At 46.0% G+C, this 17,535-nt stretch overlaps 1 protein-coding gene across 5 annotated transcripts in view; it reads right to left on the reverse strand.

The window, feature by feature from the left end:
• Positions 1–1,546: 1,546 nt before the first annotated feature.
• The window catches only part of MAD1L1 (MAD1 mitotic arrest deficient like 1), a 582,466-nt gene continuing 566,477 nt past the window's right edge, over positions 1,547–17,535 (reverse strand). For 4 of the 5 annotated variants that reach the window (XM_019512951.1, XM_019512948.1, XM_019512950.1 and 1 more), the window contains one exon: positions 1,547–2,926. In XM_019512951.1, coding sequence (XP_019368496.1) covers positions 2,768–2,926 — 159 coding nt within the window. In that variant the 3' untranslated portion in view covers positions 1,547–2,767. The remainder of the gene's footprint in view (positions 2,927–17,535) is intronic. The other variant, XM_019512952.1, reaches the window with a different exon arrangement.

Below are 17,535 nucleotides of genomic sequence, written 5' to 3' on the forward strand. Positions count from 1 at the left end.
GGGAATTGAAAGCAGCACGGTCAAGTGATTTGCCGGAGGCTTCTCAACGCATCTGTGTCAGCCAGGAAGGGAAATTCCTCATTCCTGTTCCCAGCCCTTCACTAGACGAAGCCTCTCTCTCCTTTTAGGTTAGACCAGTTTGCAACTGGCTGGCTTGCAGGCGAATATTCCTATGGCCTCATAAGCAAATCAGAGTAACTAAGGTTCCCAGAGGTCACTGTTTCATGCAGAGCTAACTGTCACTTGCTTTCAGGAGCCTCCCCTCCCAACCAGGTTTCCTTTCCTGCCTGAGCAGAGTGGCTGCTGCAAAAGCACTAACATGCAAGAGCACTAGACATGTCGCCTGCAAGAGAGACGGTTGTACCACTGAAGTGCCCTCTAGCCAGGAGCTCCCTTCACCAGAAATGTCTAATAGACCCAAGTGCCTCCTTGGATGTTGATGTGCAAGCCTGTTTGAGGAGGGACAGAGGGGATAATTGATTGGAGTGCTAGTTTATTAAACCTTGTTGAACAAACCAACTTCATTGGAAACACATGGCACAAAGCAGCAATTCATCTCAATGTCTCTTCCCCCTGCTGAAAGAGCCTCTGAAGACTGGTAATTCTTCCAACCCAACTTATTAGCTGTTCACCCTCGGGAGGCAACTTTTCAGTGGGCAGGAGCTCTTTCCCTTGTCAGTCTCCAGCACGGCTTCTCACATCACCTCTGTTTTGCTAAGATAGTGGGTTTATTGTAAACTTATTAATTACTTCATTTCTCCTGCGAGGAGCTGAGGGAAAGATTTCCAGAAGCAGCCAGGCTCCGCTATTGTGCTGGTGGAGAAGTCGAGTGTGGCTGACGTCATGATTCATTTTCTCCATGACTGATGAAGGCGACTCTCAGTGCCACGTCGCGCATATGAATCAGGCAGCGTTCCCCTGGCACAGGATGCCAGGCAATCCATCTTCAGCCATGACTTCTTCGAGCAGCAGAGAAAATGGCAAACTTTTGCTAATGGCTTTCACTCAAGCTGCTTCAGTAACTTCCTGCAAGTGTGGGGATGGGGAGAGACCAGGAATGGGAGAACTGAGACCTCTCTGCAGGGGTGGATGCTTCCACCATTTATGATAGGTTGGAGCTGGGTCAAGCAGTTTTTCCTTCCTGGGTCCTATGACTACATTGTCACTTGTGATGCCTCTGGCTTGGAAAGACCAGGACCATGGTTATCATAATTTTCCTCCAAGCTATTTTTGCTATATTGTTTCTGCTGAGAATGAAGGAGTTACTGCCTTTCCTCTGGGTGGTGAAGCAATTTTTAATGCAATTGCAAGTGGAAGCCATTGCACTGACAGTAACATTTATCGAGTACTGGAAGTAGAGGGTGAAAGAACGCCCCAACCAGCTCTTTCTACCCAAGCACCACTGGGTCACTATCATACTTACACCTGTGATGCCATAGCTGCAGCAGAAGAGTTGTAGGCAAGAGCAGGGCACTGAAGTTGATTAGCCAAGTGGTCCTTTCCAGCCCCTCGTGCACAATGCAAATGAAAGAATTGCACATCCAGGCAGGGTGGTAACACTTTATTCATAAAAAGGAAATCGAGTGACAGATCCCGATTGGAGTACAAAACATCAAAATTCATAAAATGATCCATCCACAGCAGTCAGGAAAGCAAATGTGAGGACACTGGGGAAAGAAGGATTGCACACAGCAACACAAGCAGGTACCAGTGGACTAAATAGCATTGCAGTAAATTTTGAAGAGACCTTCCACTGCCTGCTCCTTTTCCTGTATTTTGGAGATAACCAGGCACCCTTGAGTCCAAGCAAGAAAGTTGTCATGGGAGTACATTTCTTGAGCTCTGCACAGGGATGGGGCTCATAGGAAACCAATTTACATTAGTACTTTATCTGTTGAATTGTGATGAATGAGGGACTGTAGCTAAGGAAGTCTGTGGTCCTGAATCCCATTACATTTGGCTGTCTTCTTCATCTCAATCCCTACTGAGCAGCAGGACTGGGCAGTATCTAAGAAGACTCTGCTACCCATGGCTCCAGTACCCCCAGTCCCGAACCTCTATCAGTGGGTAGTAAATCTGTAACTGTGAGGAGCAGGAAGCTGTCAGCTCCCCAAAAGCTCACATTCATCTGTTCTCTCTCTGAAGTGCTTGATACTCAAAGAAGCTGAGACCCAAGTTAGTGGGATCCTCTTAGAAGAAGCTGGGACTCAAGGAGCTGTGAGCTCCCCAAAACCAACTCTCCCATGTGTCCCTGCAGCAGCTCCTGTTGAGACCTAAAAGGCTGATGAATTCATCAAAGGGCTTGTTCATAAAGGGGGAGGGGTCAGCTGGAAAAAGGGAAACTGGATGGAGCGACACTTGCCTTTGTCTACCAGTATGTCTCTGGTAAGGTGGCAGCTTTCAGGGACTCTAGAGGAGGCAGACTGGGTTATTAAAACCAACATAAAAAAACAGTCTTTGGGGTTGGACCCAGTGCTGTCAAGGGCATCTGGACCTTGGGCTATAGGTGGTGGAAAGAGGAACTCCAGCTCAGGAGAAAGCAGAGAATAACTCCTTGGTTGTTTCCTCAAACTGTCATAAAAAGTGTTTGGGGAAGGTAAGGGAGGGGACTTCAACAGAAATGAGAAGAGCCTGGCGCAACAGAAGGCAAAACATGAAAGTGTTTGGTCTGGTTAGCTCACAAATCCCTGCGGTGGGAGGACAGTCATATTTGATTGTGATCCACATGCGAAGGGCACGTGGCTAAATGGCTCTGGACCAGACCAGCTTATGCCACGGTTTGACGGCTAAACAGGTCCAGGGTTACAGCGCTGAGGAAGGCGGGGATGCTGTCCTGGTGCAGCAGGTGGAGGTCGATGAGTTCCCGGACAGTGCGAGAGAATTCAGTTTCCAGAAGCTGCATCTTCCCACCGGAGGAGCTGGAGGCCTGGGGGAGAAGGAAAAGGCGGAGGGAAGAGAAATGAGAGGAAAGAAATTGTTAATCCAGCAGAGTTTCATTCCATTCCTCACAATGCTGGAAAATCCCAGTGCCCTTGCTCTGGAGTTTTCTTCACTGTGTATCTCATTCTAATCAAGGTAACGTTATCTACTGCAGAGCAGGTGTTCAACACACGATTTAATTGGACCATTATTAAGTTCTGCATTTCCAAAACCTCTGAACAATACCCCCTGTGTGAGCCTCCAGTGAATAATGAATTATAAGGCAGTAGGAAGAATGTTTCGAACATCTTGAAAACAAACTTGAAAGGGGCTGCACTATTAACACATGCAGCCACAGCAGAAAGTGCAGAAGCAGAGCTCTTTTGGCAGAGGAATCTATCACTAGCTCGGGCGGAGGTAGCAGGGAACATGAAGAGCTGGCATTTCACTAAAGATGGAAGCATTTTAACCTCAAGTCTCTGCTCTCCAGGAGGAGTTAGGGACAGGGTCTTGATGGACCTGACACCTTTAAAAGAGCTGATGATCCGTCTTTACTCCATCCCCCAGCACCTTAACTTCTCTAGGTCTTTTACCAGCCCAGGTGCTCATACAAGAATCCTTCTTCAGATATGTGCATGGAAATGTGCAATCCCAACATGCAGGCAAAAGCTGCCTCTCATCACACGGTAAGTAGTTATGAAAAAGGCAAAGTAGCACAATGCGGAAGGAGATGCACCCTGCTTGGAGCTTCCTACGTATGTGCCTGCTGTCTCCGGTTTTTTGCTGTTTTACTGATAAAACAGGAAAAAACACCACCACCAAATACTTTCTCTTCAGCCGCTTCCCCTTTGTAATGACTCTGACCTCGCCTCGGCGCTTTAACAGCACTCCACGATGGGGAACGAGACGTCAAGCCCAGCAAAGCGTGATGGAGCCCAAGTCTGGCCTGCCTCAGTAGCTTCACATAGGGACTCTGCAGGTGAAGGGAAACCTGATCCTTAGCGGGACTGCTCTCTCCCGAAAAGCACGTACATGGAGTGAACCATGGGGATTGCCATGAGGAGGGAGTATACGTCTTTATATATGCAGAGAGACGGACAGCATTAATCACAGAGTCATAGAAAAGCAGGGCTGGAGGTACTGTAGTCCAATCCCCTGTTAAAGGCAGGATCATGCCTGTCTAAACCATCCAATATAGGCCTTTGTCTAACCTATTCTTAAAAAACTTTGCAAACAATCCTCTTGTACAACAATCAGGCACAATGCCCAAAATGTCAAAAACACCCTATCTTGCCACAGATAAAGCAGGGGGATAAAGGCACTGTCAATATACTGCCACTGTAAGGACAGGAGCAGCTGTTAAAGAGATCCAAGAAAGAGGACCATGTCAGCGAAGCAGACCAAAAAGGGCCCCAGGGATGTGTTTGCTTCCAATGTCGTGTTTTCAGGAGTCTGGAGTTGTTTCGTGATGAACTTCTCATGTATGTGTCACTTCTGATAATGGAGAGTGTGCTAATGCCAAGGAGGAAATTTAAACAAGATTTTGTAGTGGTGGAAACATGAATCAGGAGTTTGTCTAAATCTCCTCTGCTTCATCTCAGTTTAAACTGGGTTCATCTCCATTTCTGAGCTGCTCCACAGGGTGGAGATTTTGACACCCTGGAGCCAGCCTACTTGCATCCAGGGCACAGCTGTGTCAGATAGGGACAAACTGAACAGACTGACAGGGAAAGGTAGAGAAATAACAAATGGCGAGGAGACAGGTAACTGGGTCAGAGGGATATAAATCGGCGACCTATGGGAAAGACCAGGCACAACTTGGAGCTGTCATGCAAACTCGATTCAGACCACGGGCCAGAAATGGGCCACGGATGCCAGATTTTGGTTTCACGAACCTAACCTCCTGGGTGGTTTGAATGCAGGTCTACCCCATCAGAAACATTAAAGTTCAGGGTGCGGAGAGGAAGGTTCAGATATTAAGGCACCACTAGCTGTGCCCCCCACAGTTAAGACTGATTTTGGTAGTCTAGGCAGGGATTCAGTCTCTTTGTTACGTATGAAAAATATAGCCTATCCTCCCGAATCATCACAGCACTTAGTACCCGAGCATGGTATTAATCTTACATGTAGACCCATTAATAGGTCTCAGAGTTAAATTAATTAAAAAGAAGTTCTCTAACAAATTCAGCACCCAGTTTCAACCCATTTACTTGTCCCGTGTGGCATGGCTGCAGTAAAAGAATGACACAATTGCTTCAAAAATATTCCCATCTACTTAAAACCCCCTGACATCTCATGGGCAGGCTATATTTGAATAATTTCTTCCTCTTCAAGAATTAATGGTCATTTCTTTCCATCATTCTTCATAACTGAAAGTTCCTCCTGCAGCAGAGGCTAAAGAATACTGTTCTGATGCAAAATAAAATTGAGCAGAAGTGTGCTCTTTTGAAATGGCTGTCATCTCCCATTGTTTTTAACAGAACTACGGATTCCTCTCTGCCTCCTGACAGCATAAGGCAGCATCATCTTCTCAGGTTGTCATCATTTTTACTGGGAGCAGTAGGCAATAGCATCCACTTTTAAAGGCTCCCTCTTAACAAGGGGCAGTTTATGCCCTCAGTCCGACTGACAATGGAAGAGGGCAGCATAGTCATTTTGGAAGAAGGGACTTCTCCGCATACTTCTCTAAAGTGGAAAATTTTCTGAACTGACCTCTGATGACAGCTAAACTTTTAGTCCAGCTCATTGTGCTTCTCAACCACTTTTAAAAACACCTAAAAGCTTTTTTTTTTGCCCCCAGAGGCATTTGAAAATTGCTATTGCTGCGACTGTTTTATTTTATTTTTTTTCCTGGCTTTGTTTCCCATCTGTTGGTAATTTGGTGGAAGCTGGGGTATTTGTTTTTCCTTAATTAATGAGAAATTGTTTTATGACTGCTCTTTACCACCCTGAGCAGTTTTGTGGAAGGGAGCACTTTACATACAAAATTATCATCACAATTATGAAAAATAATGGCAATAAATTACAATTAAACCTACAGATTTCTGTTTCAAAGCGAGGCTTTGCACCGTAGCTATGACCCGCAGTGCAGCGGGAAGGGAGCAGGGTGGGCCTCCTGGGAAATGTTGGGAGAGTGGAGGAGGGTACGTGCCCTCAGAGCAGAAGTGAGAGACGGTTTGGGGAAGGAGCTGCTTTCCAGTTTCCAGCTACTTTTGAGTGACATAAACCTGCCAGGGTACACCTGCACATTCTGCCAGAAGTTGGAATTAAGCTAAAATAATAATAATAATAATAATAATACATAGTTTGTATCTCAGTCATTAGAGATACCACGTGTCACATTCACATTGCCTTTCTTGTTAGGATTCAGGAGTGCAACTTATAAAAAATGTACCAACTCCCCCTCCCCGTGCTCCCACCCCACAAATATAGAATATAATACACAAACATATATATTAGAATATGTTGAATATGTCAATTATGTTGACAGTATATGTCAACAATTTTTAATCAAATATATTACAAGGATGACGTGATTCCAAATCTAAGAATGTTAGTTAGGGCAAATTTAAAGGCCCCCTCCATGCATGTTAAGGTCTGAGCATTCAAAATGTGGGCACCTGTGGTCTTCGTAGTGCCTTCAGAGCAGGAGCGAGCACCTTTGGTCCTCTTTGTGGTGACACCCGGGGGGCGGGATTTGGTTTATCTTTATATATCACTGCAATCTACTCTGGGGCCAAAACCAGAAAAATGCCTTATTCAGACAAGATGGTCACTGCACACTGCCACTTTCGACATGTTGTGCGAGATAAAGCAGCAATTATTTAGAACAAGGACTGTAGAGATGGGTCAACAATAACATCTAAATAATGGACCTACTTTTGCCCCCTGAGCAATCCAAAGTGGTTTGGGGGTTTCCAAAACAGAGTCCAAGGATGGTTCTGATCTGTATTCTACTTTATTCAAAGCACTTTGGGGAAATACTGATTTTTGGTCTGGTTCTATCGCCACGCCAGTCTGCTCTTAGGATTATGGAGGATCTCTACCTATCAGAAAAACAACTCATATGGAGCAAGACAGGACTGTGTCTGTGCAGTCACACTTGTCTGCATAAGCCCTGTTACAGATTCCAAAAACACCCCAGTTCATGTGCTTTCAGGCTGCTGGTACCCCATGGAGCAATCACAAAATCAGAAGTTGTTTTTTCTGCCCATGTTGTATGGAGCGAACAAGAGGGGTCCGTCTACCATCTGGTGACATGAACTCCCAGCAGTCACTCTTCAATCTCGTCAGAGAGAAGAGCCTTTAGTACAATTGCTTTTCCATAAGAGACAAGATTAGCTGTCTCCAGACAGAAGAAAACATCATAAATCTTCCTTTTAACCCTGGAAATTGGTAAATTATTCAAGGCTTTAGAGTTTTTTTATTTTTTGAAGGCACAGACTTACACTACAGATAAAGCTGTGTGTCAGCACTCAGTCCTTTAAGTGAGCTGGGTACCTTGGAACCTGTGTGCCCTTTCCATTTGTTCCACTCTATTTATCTGTCTCCGCAGGAGATGAAGGCTTGAGTGGGATCTAAAACTAATCAGGGAAAGCAAATGCCCAAAAGGTGAGCTGCCCAGTGAGCAAACTGCTAGCTCCATTTCAGCCATGGGATAAAGTTTCTATTTGTCTCACACTCTGCTCAGCCCATCTCCAGCAAAATATTTCAGTCCATTTCTGTCTTTCCAGCTGCAGATTTATTTTGGCATGACGAGATGGACCAAGTGGGGTAGGTAGCCCCTGCCATCCCACTGTTCTTGATGAATGCTAAGATGATCAGCGTTGCTACGTGCCTGGAAAAAGAGTGATACCTGTATTTATTCAAGTCTGTGCATGCACAGACTGTCTGTGAGATTCTCCTGAACAGCCAGCATTGTAGGAAAGCAAACCGTGAGCAGCCCTTACCTCCAGAAGGAATTATCCTCCCCTATAGCACAAGGGACCAGAGCAGGCAATGCTCACAATGTGCTGGGCCATTAGATACTGCAAGAAGTAAGAAGTTTTCTGGTTAAGAGGTCACTCCTGGCAGTTGGCAGGACCATGACGGGGTTTTGTAAAGGTGGGGCAGTGATGTGTGAATGGCAGAGGAAGATCACTCAGCCTTGTCACTTCAGCTTGACACAAACATGTTTTCTGAGTGTGCTATAAAGCGGAGACGACAATCTTCCATCTAGGTGCCTGGTGTTTAGAAACCTTCCCCCCAGGAGAAATCTGTACCTCCCTTCTCACCTAATGTAACTCCTCTGGTCCCTCCGGGTCACCTCTTAGGAACTCTGCAATACTCTCGTGTGACCTAACACTGTGTCGCCCTACACTGCAATCGCAGTACACTCCATAAAAGACGCCCGTGGACCTGCTTCATAGCTGGGCATGACCCCTCACCTCTGGGTGTGAGCTAGGCAAAGGGCATTTGACTTTTTTAATGCACTCCACTTGTGTTTGTGGTTTCCCCCTTCCAGCCCAACGCAGGGTTTCTCTTTCTCAGTCTGGATTGGATGTTCTCATCACCCATTAGTATGTTTAAACCTTGTCACAGTCCAGCAAACCAATTTTAAAACATTTTTAAAAGCAGCCTGCTGTGACCTTTAAACAAGAAAATCTTTTTGTTTCTGTCTCTTGCTTTAAATTCTGAGATTTTTCTAAATGTCAAAGGCCTACTGTCCACGTGCAGCTGTCAGGGAGAGAGAAACAAGTGCAGCCTCAGAGAGGGCCCAGAGCCTTTTCTTAGGCTTCAGTGCCCAGCAAAAAATGTGTCCTGGAAACCAAAGCTGGTGTGTGTGTGTATGCGTGTTTGAATGTGCGCGTGTGTGTGCATGCATATACATAGCAGGTATGTGCAGCGCTTTCTCCCCCTGAACATACACACGCTTGCTCTCTCTACCTCCCCCCCGCAATGAGCTCATATAAAAATACATCTGCCAAGTCTGAGTACTCAGCAACATCCGCAGTCAAGTTCCCCTTCAGAGCTAGGGGCGATGTCTTGTACTCAGGCCAGTGTCAGGGTGCAGGGATGTGAACTTCTCCACGGATTCAATGCCCAATGTTACTGTGTGAGGCTGCTGTGTCCACAGCGACATGATTTTGCACAGACTGTTATACTTGCTAATGCCCCCTTTTCCTCTTCAACAGGACTCTCGACTCTCTCTCTAAAACATGAAGGATGGAGAAGCACTGGGATAAAGGGAGAGAGGGGGAGGAGATTGACTGCTGAAGTTTTAACAATTCAAACAGGAGGGTTCGGTGGATCTGTCTAATTGCTCAAACTTGTCTCTCCTGGGCGGTGATATCATTATCAAAATCCCCCGATCAAATTATGCCTCGCCAATCAATCTCTCCTAAGCATCAAGCTCTGCTCAAATATCAGGTCCCCAGGTAGCTAGTAAATCACTGTAATTAGAGGCTGTTCATTTAAAATTATAGAAATATTAAAAAACAACAACAACAAATTGCCCAACAATATGTGGTACGGCTGGAAATATTGATGAGTGATTTAAGGCTGGATTTATTGCTATTGTTTATTTTATTTTACTTATTTATTTGGTGGTAACTGGCAGATTTAGCTAGTCCATGACATCATGTTGCCATGCTCTATGGGACGCAGAACAACAGAGCTCTAATAAGGATGCATGATTCTTCATCAATCAAGGAGTGCTGCCGTGTGCAAAATGACCTCTCCTCATCCCCAGCTAAATTTTCCTTCCCTATAATATTCTTTGTAACCTAAAAGAGGAAGAGATATTCTTTATTATAAGTGCTTCTTGCCAAGACCTCTGACCCTCCGTGTCACAAGCTGAATGCATAAAGTGAATTTATGAGGCAGAGAGGGATGGATGTCTATAAAGTATGCCTTCCAGGAAATGTAATGAAAAAGCTACTCTCAGGTGCTGAGCAAAGAGGACAAGCGGGCTTGGTGATGCCAGGGAGGGTGCTGAACACTAGGGTGGGACAGAGGAGATACCAGCCTGTGGACACACCGCGATTTATGGCAAATAATTTTTCTCTCTTCCTTCCTATTCAATACTGAGATGACTCACAACCTGCAGGGTGCCAGTACAGGACTCTAGCTTACCCGCTTCCCTTTTTAATCAGGACCACGACCCAGGTGTTAGATACAGGAGTGACAGAGTAGACCAAACACTGGCTGTCATACTAACTCAGTGTCAAGGACACAAATTACTGGGGTACTGTACACCCTCCATATGTCCTTTGACTCACGTGCATGCCTCTGCATGGGCCACAGGCAGGACTAACTTGAACGTTTAAACACAAATGCCAATAGGTGTCAGAAATTGGAGCCTTTTTCTCCAAGTGGAAACCAGTGGTTGTTAGTCCCCAGGGAGGAAGTTGAGGACAGACGGACAGAAATAAATGCTAAAAATGAGAGCAAAGAGCTTTGGCTTTCATTTAAAACAGTATCAATATTTTTCCTGTTTGACTGGTAGTACTGCCACCTTCCATTTTCATATCCATACAGTCCTTTTCATCCTGAAGGACGTGCTCTGTGCAGTAGTATTGTCCACAGTTTCTACCACCACTCAGGAACCACTTTGCACCTAGAAGTTTGTCTCCTGCCATGTCTCCTCACTGCACAGTTGATCCAATAGAGGATAACACCAACCCCCACACTCTTACTTTTTGCATGCTACCACTTGAGGCGGGCATCTCTGGAGTGAAACGTAGTAATAATTTAACTACACAGAGTTTAACTACACAACAGTTTAGGAGAGGAAGAGACAAATACTAGATCCAATTTAAACTGCACGTGGAGACGGCAAACGTTAAGTTGGTTTGTACCCAAGACATTGGGGTTAAGTATGCACTTGCAAACACTCCTGTGACATCTGTATTATCAAGTGTCCAGACCTTAGTTTTCAGTCTAAGGTCTGATGGCTCCTCAGAAGAACAACGCTTCCTACTATCATGCTGCCAACACTAGTTCAGCATGCTCAAAGAGGGAAGAGGCTGGACTCGACTGGCTCATTTGTTTGGCCTGCTGCGGCACCCTTGGGGTTTGGAAGTCTCCAAGCCAAGCAGCAGACAGACTTAACTTTGCTGAGAGCAGTGGAGACGATAGCCAAAAGCAAATGCAGCAAAGACATGGTGAGAATCCAGCTGATAAGAGTAACTCGGGACACACAACTCTTACTGCAATCAGAGCAAAAAGCATGCATGCTTTGAGTAATCTGTACATTTAAACATGAAAGATCACATTATAGCTCCCAACCAGACTTCTAGATAGTGTAAATAGTTGATGCTTGAAGCTAATTTTTTAGGCATTTACAAAGATCTAACAAAGAAAATGAAAAGTGTGCTGAAGAAAACAAAGCATGGTATCCTGAGCATTTCCCTAAAGCCAAAATCCTAAATGTATGATAAAGTCTCAACCAAATTTCTTGTCTTTTGTCAGACTTTGACACCTTTAAACCTCAATGCCACTATGAATCAAGAAAAATGCACATACTTCTCAGCCCCAGGAACTGTACATATGGCCTATAGTGGAAGCGCCTACTGCGAAAGTGGCCAAATATGTGCTAAAATAACCAGTGTCAAATTAAAGTTACTCAAGAGCTGGCCTGATGAAATGCTCAGGCTGTAGCTTCCTGACCATCTGTGAAGTGACCATATTGGACTGGTCAGGCTGCAGAGTGGCTAACAAGCTCTGAAGGCAGAATGAGTAGCTAAAAAACATGAACATCCTCTATCCCATGTGCTCTGTAAAGCAAAATGCCAACCCATCTGTCTGTAACATTAGCAACTCCATGGAAGCCATATGTAGGACAGGCATAAATTAGGAACAGAAAAATCTCTCATTACTTCCTTTGAAATGACTCCGTACTTCCGTTTCAATGCTACGGGCTAGACTGTTCATCTAAAGCTACATTTTCCCTCTGTGCAGAAGACAAGAGCTTTCCCCTCAAAAGATCTCTAATCCAAAGGTGCTTTGAGTCCTGAAGATGAGATGCTCCAAGGCTGCTGATGAAATCAGAGGGTGCACTTCTGGAGCAAGACAGATGGGAAAAATCTGGCTGCAAATCCAGCCAGCCAGCACTGCAAACCAGCAAAGACCCAGACCAGCAGGCAGCCTCAGGGAGAGGACAAGCACTAGGAGCAGAACTGTGAGTCTGAAGGTACCTGATTTCAGAAGAGAAACTTGCTCTACTAAAAGACAGACTCATTTAAGTTCTCCTCTTTCTCACTGGGAGCAGAAGCAAAAAAGAGCAGAGACCTGAGATGATGTGATTCAGGGAAAATGAAGCCATGCCCAGGGAGGAAGTGTGTAGAGCAGGATGATTTGTATGCATTTTGAGGACCAGATCTCTAAGCCAGCCCGCAATGGGAAGATCCTGAGCTCTGTTCTGTAGTTCTAAATGATAAGACCAGCAAGCGAATAGCTGTAGAAAAGTTTGAACAATGATGCATGTGCAAGACACAGAGGTGGCACTGGTGAATTTGGATGGGAATACTTCACAAGTGACCTCGCTGCTTGGGCAATAAAAACATCTGGTCCCCAAGAAAGAAAACCCCTCCATGTGCTTTCTCTGTTTGGTGAGGGGCATTACTGATTCCACAGACTTGCATCACTTCTGCTCAGTGGCTCCTCCACTGCATTCCTGCCAGAGGTCTTTGGTTTCCCTATTTCCCCTTTTCCAAATTATAGGAAGTAGAAAAATGGACGCAAGCCTTAGCTGAAGTGCATCCACATGACTCACGGTGCAAGTGGGTCGTGCAGACCTCACCACTCACTAGCTGCCAGTTGGAAAGCAAATCCTCTCCTTCCTGAGATAGGCTCCTTGCTTTGCAGGGGACAATGGACAAGTGCACATCAAGGAGGGAGAGAGGCTGGGACTGTTAAATGAGCAGACTACTTCTGATGCCTGGGAGGCACGTCTCACTGGAGCATCGGCTACTCCCCGATACGGCAGACACCAGCGTGTAATATATACATTTATCCTTCTCATCTCTTTGGTTTCCTTGTGGACATGAGTAGGGAGGATGAAAGGCTAGGGAAGTGAGCGAGAAGGTCCTGTGACCAATACTGGCCTGAGGGCCCATTGGGAGGAACCAAATCACAGTCAAATGCTAAACCTTACAAGTCTGACCATGGATAGGGTGCTGTGCAAAAAATACGCCTGCTCTTATGCACGGCACCCCTGCAGTGTAGGACTCATGTAGGTCTATGGCAGAATACAGCAGTAATGCATGCCCAGGTTATTAGTTACCTGCTGTGATATTATCTATCACAGTTTGACAAAACTAAAGTTTAAACCTCAAATGAGGAAAAGGCCTGGTGAGTACTTAGCCGCAGTTGGGGGCAGGTCATCATATTCACTACTGGTAAAAGGAGCTGGAAAAAGGCAGCCACGCAAAGACGTGACAAGCACCGCTGCGGTTCCAGGGGTGAAGTATCAGATTTTCGCTACTCAGCTGCTGTCCCTACACAACACTGAATCGTGATGCTGTATTGTTCCTTGTATAATTGCAGCCTGCCATCGCTCTGTTTTTATTTGGCACTAGAGTGACTTCAATCACTCTTGCGATGTCAATGACTAAGAGTTGCCGACTCTTAAAATTTTTACTGTTAGTCTAGCAATTTTCAGATGTTTCTTTTTTCTGTGTTTAACTTGTCTCATTAAAACATAATGAAAGGCAACCATCTGCCCTCGCTGCCACTGGGACAGGAGTTAGCAATATGGCTGCCGTTCCCTCTACAGGTAAGACCGAACCTAACACAAATGGCTGCCTCTTCTCTCTCTGTTCACTGAGACTAAACCCAGGCCCATAGGCCAAATGGATACCACCCTACCTTCTGATGGGATATTATTAGGAGTCAGAGACAGCAAAGGGCAGTGGAGACACGGTACAAGGTGTATGCAGAGACTGAGGAAGGACTAGGGGGTAGTTTCAAGAGTTATAGAGGGCAAGATGAGGCCAAGGGGCACAGCATAATGTGAGGAGCAGAAGGAAGACTGAAGTGGTGTTGCGGATGCAGAAGATAGCAACAGGTGCAGGACACAGAGAGGGGCAGCAGACCAGTTCATCCATCCGCAGGGGCCAGAGTGAGGGAGAAGCGTCCCCTCTGAGCAGCCGGTGGAAAGGATGCACTTCCGCATGTGTATTCAAGGCTGGAGCTCAACCCTCAAACTTCACAAGCACGCTTCCAAGGACAGAAGGCAAATGGCCTCTTCCTGCCCCCAAACAACCTTGCTATCTCATGATTTATGATACTTGAACACCCGGGGTTGGCTGAGCCATGGACTCGGCTTATGAAAAGACTTTCAGCCTCGCAAGCCCGAGTGTAGTAGGAACTTAGGACTGTAACATCAAAGAGACCAGTCAAATTGCCACCACAAATACAGTATGTGTTTTCTCAATGAAGGGCTTGTAATGGAAAGTGTCAAACAAGGTGAGAGACCGAGCGACAGAGAATTCCCTTCTCGCCCAAGCAGGCAGCTAAGATCAGCTATAAAGGAAGCAAGCCCATGGTTGAATAAACAGAGGTTGAATTCCTATCTCATCCCTGACAAATGCTTAAGTTAATTAGTGAAGAAATAACAGAAAGGCCATTACTGAATCAGAATGGAGACTGTATCCCAGCTCATCCCTTGAAGCATCGCTCACACAAGGCAAATTATGTCTACTGAAGTTCTCCAACGGAGGCTTCTCTTGCTGCTTGCGCTGCCCTTAGTACCCAACTCATAAAAGACTTGGGAAGACAGCACTGCTGGCATTTGTGAATCATAGAAAATGAGGGCTGGAAGGGACCCCAGGAGGTCATCTAGTCCAACCCCCTGTTCAAAGTAGGACTATCCCCAACTAATTCATCCCAGCCAAGGCTTTGTCTAGCCAGGTCCTAAAAACTGCCGAAGATGGAGATTTCACAACCTCTCTGGGTAGCCTGCTCCAGTATTTTACTGCCCTCTTAGTGAGAAAATTCTTCCCAATAGCTAACCTAAACCTCCCTTGATGCAACTTAAGACCATTGCTCCTTGTCCTGTCATCTGTCACCACTGAAAACAGTCCAAGTGCCTCTTCTTTTGAACCCCCTTCAGGCAGCTGAAAGATGTTATTAAATCCCCTCTCAGTCCTCTCCTTTCTAGACTAAATATACCCAATTCCCTCAGCCTCTCCTCATAAGTCATGTGCCCCAGTCCCCGAACCATTTTTGTTGCCCTCCATCCACTGGACTCTCTCCAACTTGTCCACATCCTTTCTGTAGTGGGGGACCCAAAACTGAGCACAGTTCTTCAGATGTGGCCTCACCAGTGCTGAATAGAGGGGAATAATCACTTCCCTTGACCTGCTGGCAACACACCTACCAATGCAGCCCAGGATGCCGGCAGCCTTCTTGGCAACAAGGGCACACTGCTGGCTCATGTTCAGCTTACTGTCTGCTGTCACCCCAGGTCCTTTTTTGCAGAGCTGATGCCCAGCAAGTCAGCCCCAGCCTGTACTGGTGCAAGGGATTGTTCTGTCCTAAGTGCAGGACTTTTTGTATTTGCCCTGGTTGAACCTTGTAAGATTTCGTTTGGCCCAATCCTCCAACTTGTCTAGGGTCACTCTGAATCCTAGCCCTACCCTCCAGCATATCTACTACACCCCCCAGCTTGATGTCATCTGTGAACTTACTGAGGGTGCCACTGCTCCATCCCATCTTCCAGGTCACTGATGGAGATATTGAACAAAACTGACCTGAGGACTGACCCTGGGGCACTCCACTTGATACCAGCAGCCAACTAGACATCAAGCCATTGATTACTATGCTCCGAGCCTGATGCTCCAGCCACTTTTCTTTCCACTTTACAGTCCATTCTTCCAACCCGTACTTCCTTACCTTGCCTGTGAGAACATTGTAGGAGACCGTATCAAAAGCCTTGCTAAAAACAAGGTACACCACATCCGCTGGTCTCTCTGTGTCCACAGAGCCAGTCACCGCATCAGAGAAGGCAATCAGGTTGGTCAGGCATGGACTTGCCCTTGGTGAATCCATGCTGACTGTTCCTAATCACCTTCTTCCCCCCAAGTGCTTAGAAATGGATTCCTTGAGGACCTACTCCACGATTTTTCCAGGGGCCGAGGTGAGGCTGACTGGTCTGTAGTTCCCTGGATCCTCATTTTTCCTTTCCTTAAATACGAGTGTTATGTTTGCCCTTCTCAATCACCTGGGATGCCTTCCAATCGCCATGAGTTTTCAGAAATGATGGCCAGCGGCTCTGCAATCACATCAACTAACTCCTGCAGCCAGCACCCTCAGGTGCATCCCATCCAACCCCATGGACTTGTACACATCCAGCTTTTCTAAACACTCCTTCACCTGTTCTTTTGCCACTGTTGGCTGCTCACCTCCTCCCCAAACTGTGCTGCCAGGTGTAGCGCATTGCATATGAATACACCTCTTCACCCCAAAGAAACGGTACGATGCATCCATTCCATGAATGCACTGAAATTAGAGTTGCCTCTGGTCTTCCACACCTTTGGCTGGAAGCGGGCCTATGTCTGACTGCCCTCCCTTCATGCTGGTGTCTTGCCACTGACAGACTGGCATGCCCTAGGTTGCTCCTTTAGCTGGAGTTGAAGTGAGGATATTTATGCAGACACCATCTCTGCAATTATGAATACAGAAGGAAAAACATCCAGATATCACACAAATTGATGCGTTTTGCTGGCAGGCTTTACGCACGACCCAGTAACAGCTGTCACACTCCAGCCTCTCTCATCTGAGCTCTACTGCCACCTCGGCATTCTTACACACCATTTAAGATCACTCTCTTCTCCTCTCTGGTGCAACTGTATTCTCCATTCCAGATGCCACAGCAAAGCAGGCAGCAGCATGGATGTGGAGGGAGACAGAGCAATTGGTTTACATATGTAATTCAAAATGCAATGTTCTTTAAGCAACATGCAACTAATTAGCAATGACCTCGAGGCAGCCAAGCCATTCAAACACCAATCTCTGTCCCACCCTTGGAGCTCTTTAAAATTTGCCCTTTCCTTGTGCCAAGGCTTTCAGCAACCTTCACTAAAACCCAACAGCAAATGTGCAAACATACATACATACAGTCCATTGCCTCTCAGAGAAAGGGGGTGGCTGGGTGTGTGGTTGTGCATGCATGCGTGTGTGCGCTCGCACATATACTGTAAAAGTGACAAGGTTATCTGAGGAAAACTTGAGCTTCACAGCTTTTCCAGAGCACGTCCCCTTGCACTGTGAGTATTGTTTAAGGAAAACAGAGGATACATTATGCACGTTTCCCTGTCAAATCGGCTCCCGCGATGACCTCTACAGATCATGAGCCCATTATTTCCTATCCTCCTGGTTTTCCTCCCTCCGCGCTTGTGTTTATTTTGGTAAATAGATTTAACCTTTCTAAAATTAACTGCAGAACAGATCTTCTTTTGGCAGCAAATCAGCTTTAGAAAGGAGGAAAATGTAACATTTCCTAAACACTTTAAAATCCACGACTAAAGCCCTGCATGCTTTCCTTTGTCCTGTGTTTGCTTGGCTTGTTCACAAGGGGTATTAATATATTTTAAAGGAGTCTCTTGCAATTAAGGACAAAACAATGGCACCTCC

The sequence above is a fragment of the Gavialis gangeticus genome, unplaced genomic scaffold (genome assembly GCF_001723915.1).
Source record: "Gavialis gangeticus isolate Ggan-Ray unplaced genomic scaffold, GavGan_comp1, whole genome shotgun sequence".
NCBI classification, from domain to species: Eukaryota; Metazoa; Chordata; order Crocodylia; family Gavialidae; genus Gavialis; species Gavialis gangeticus.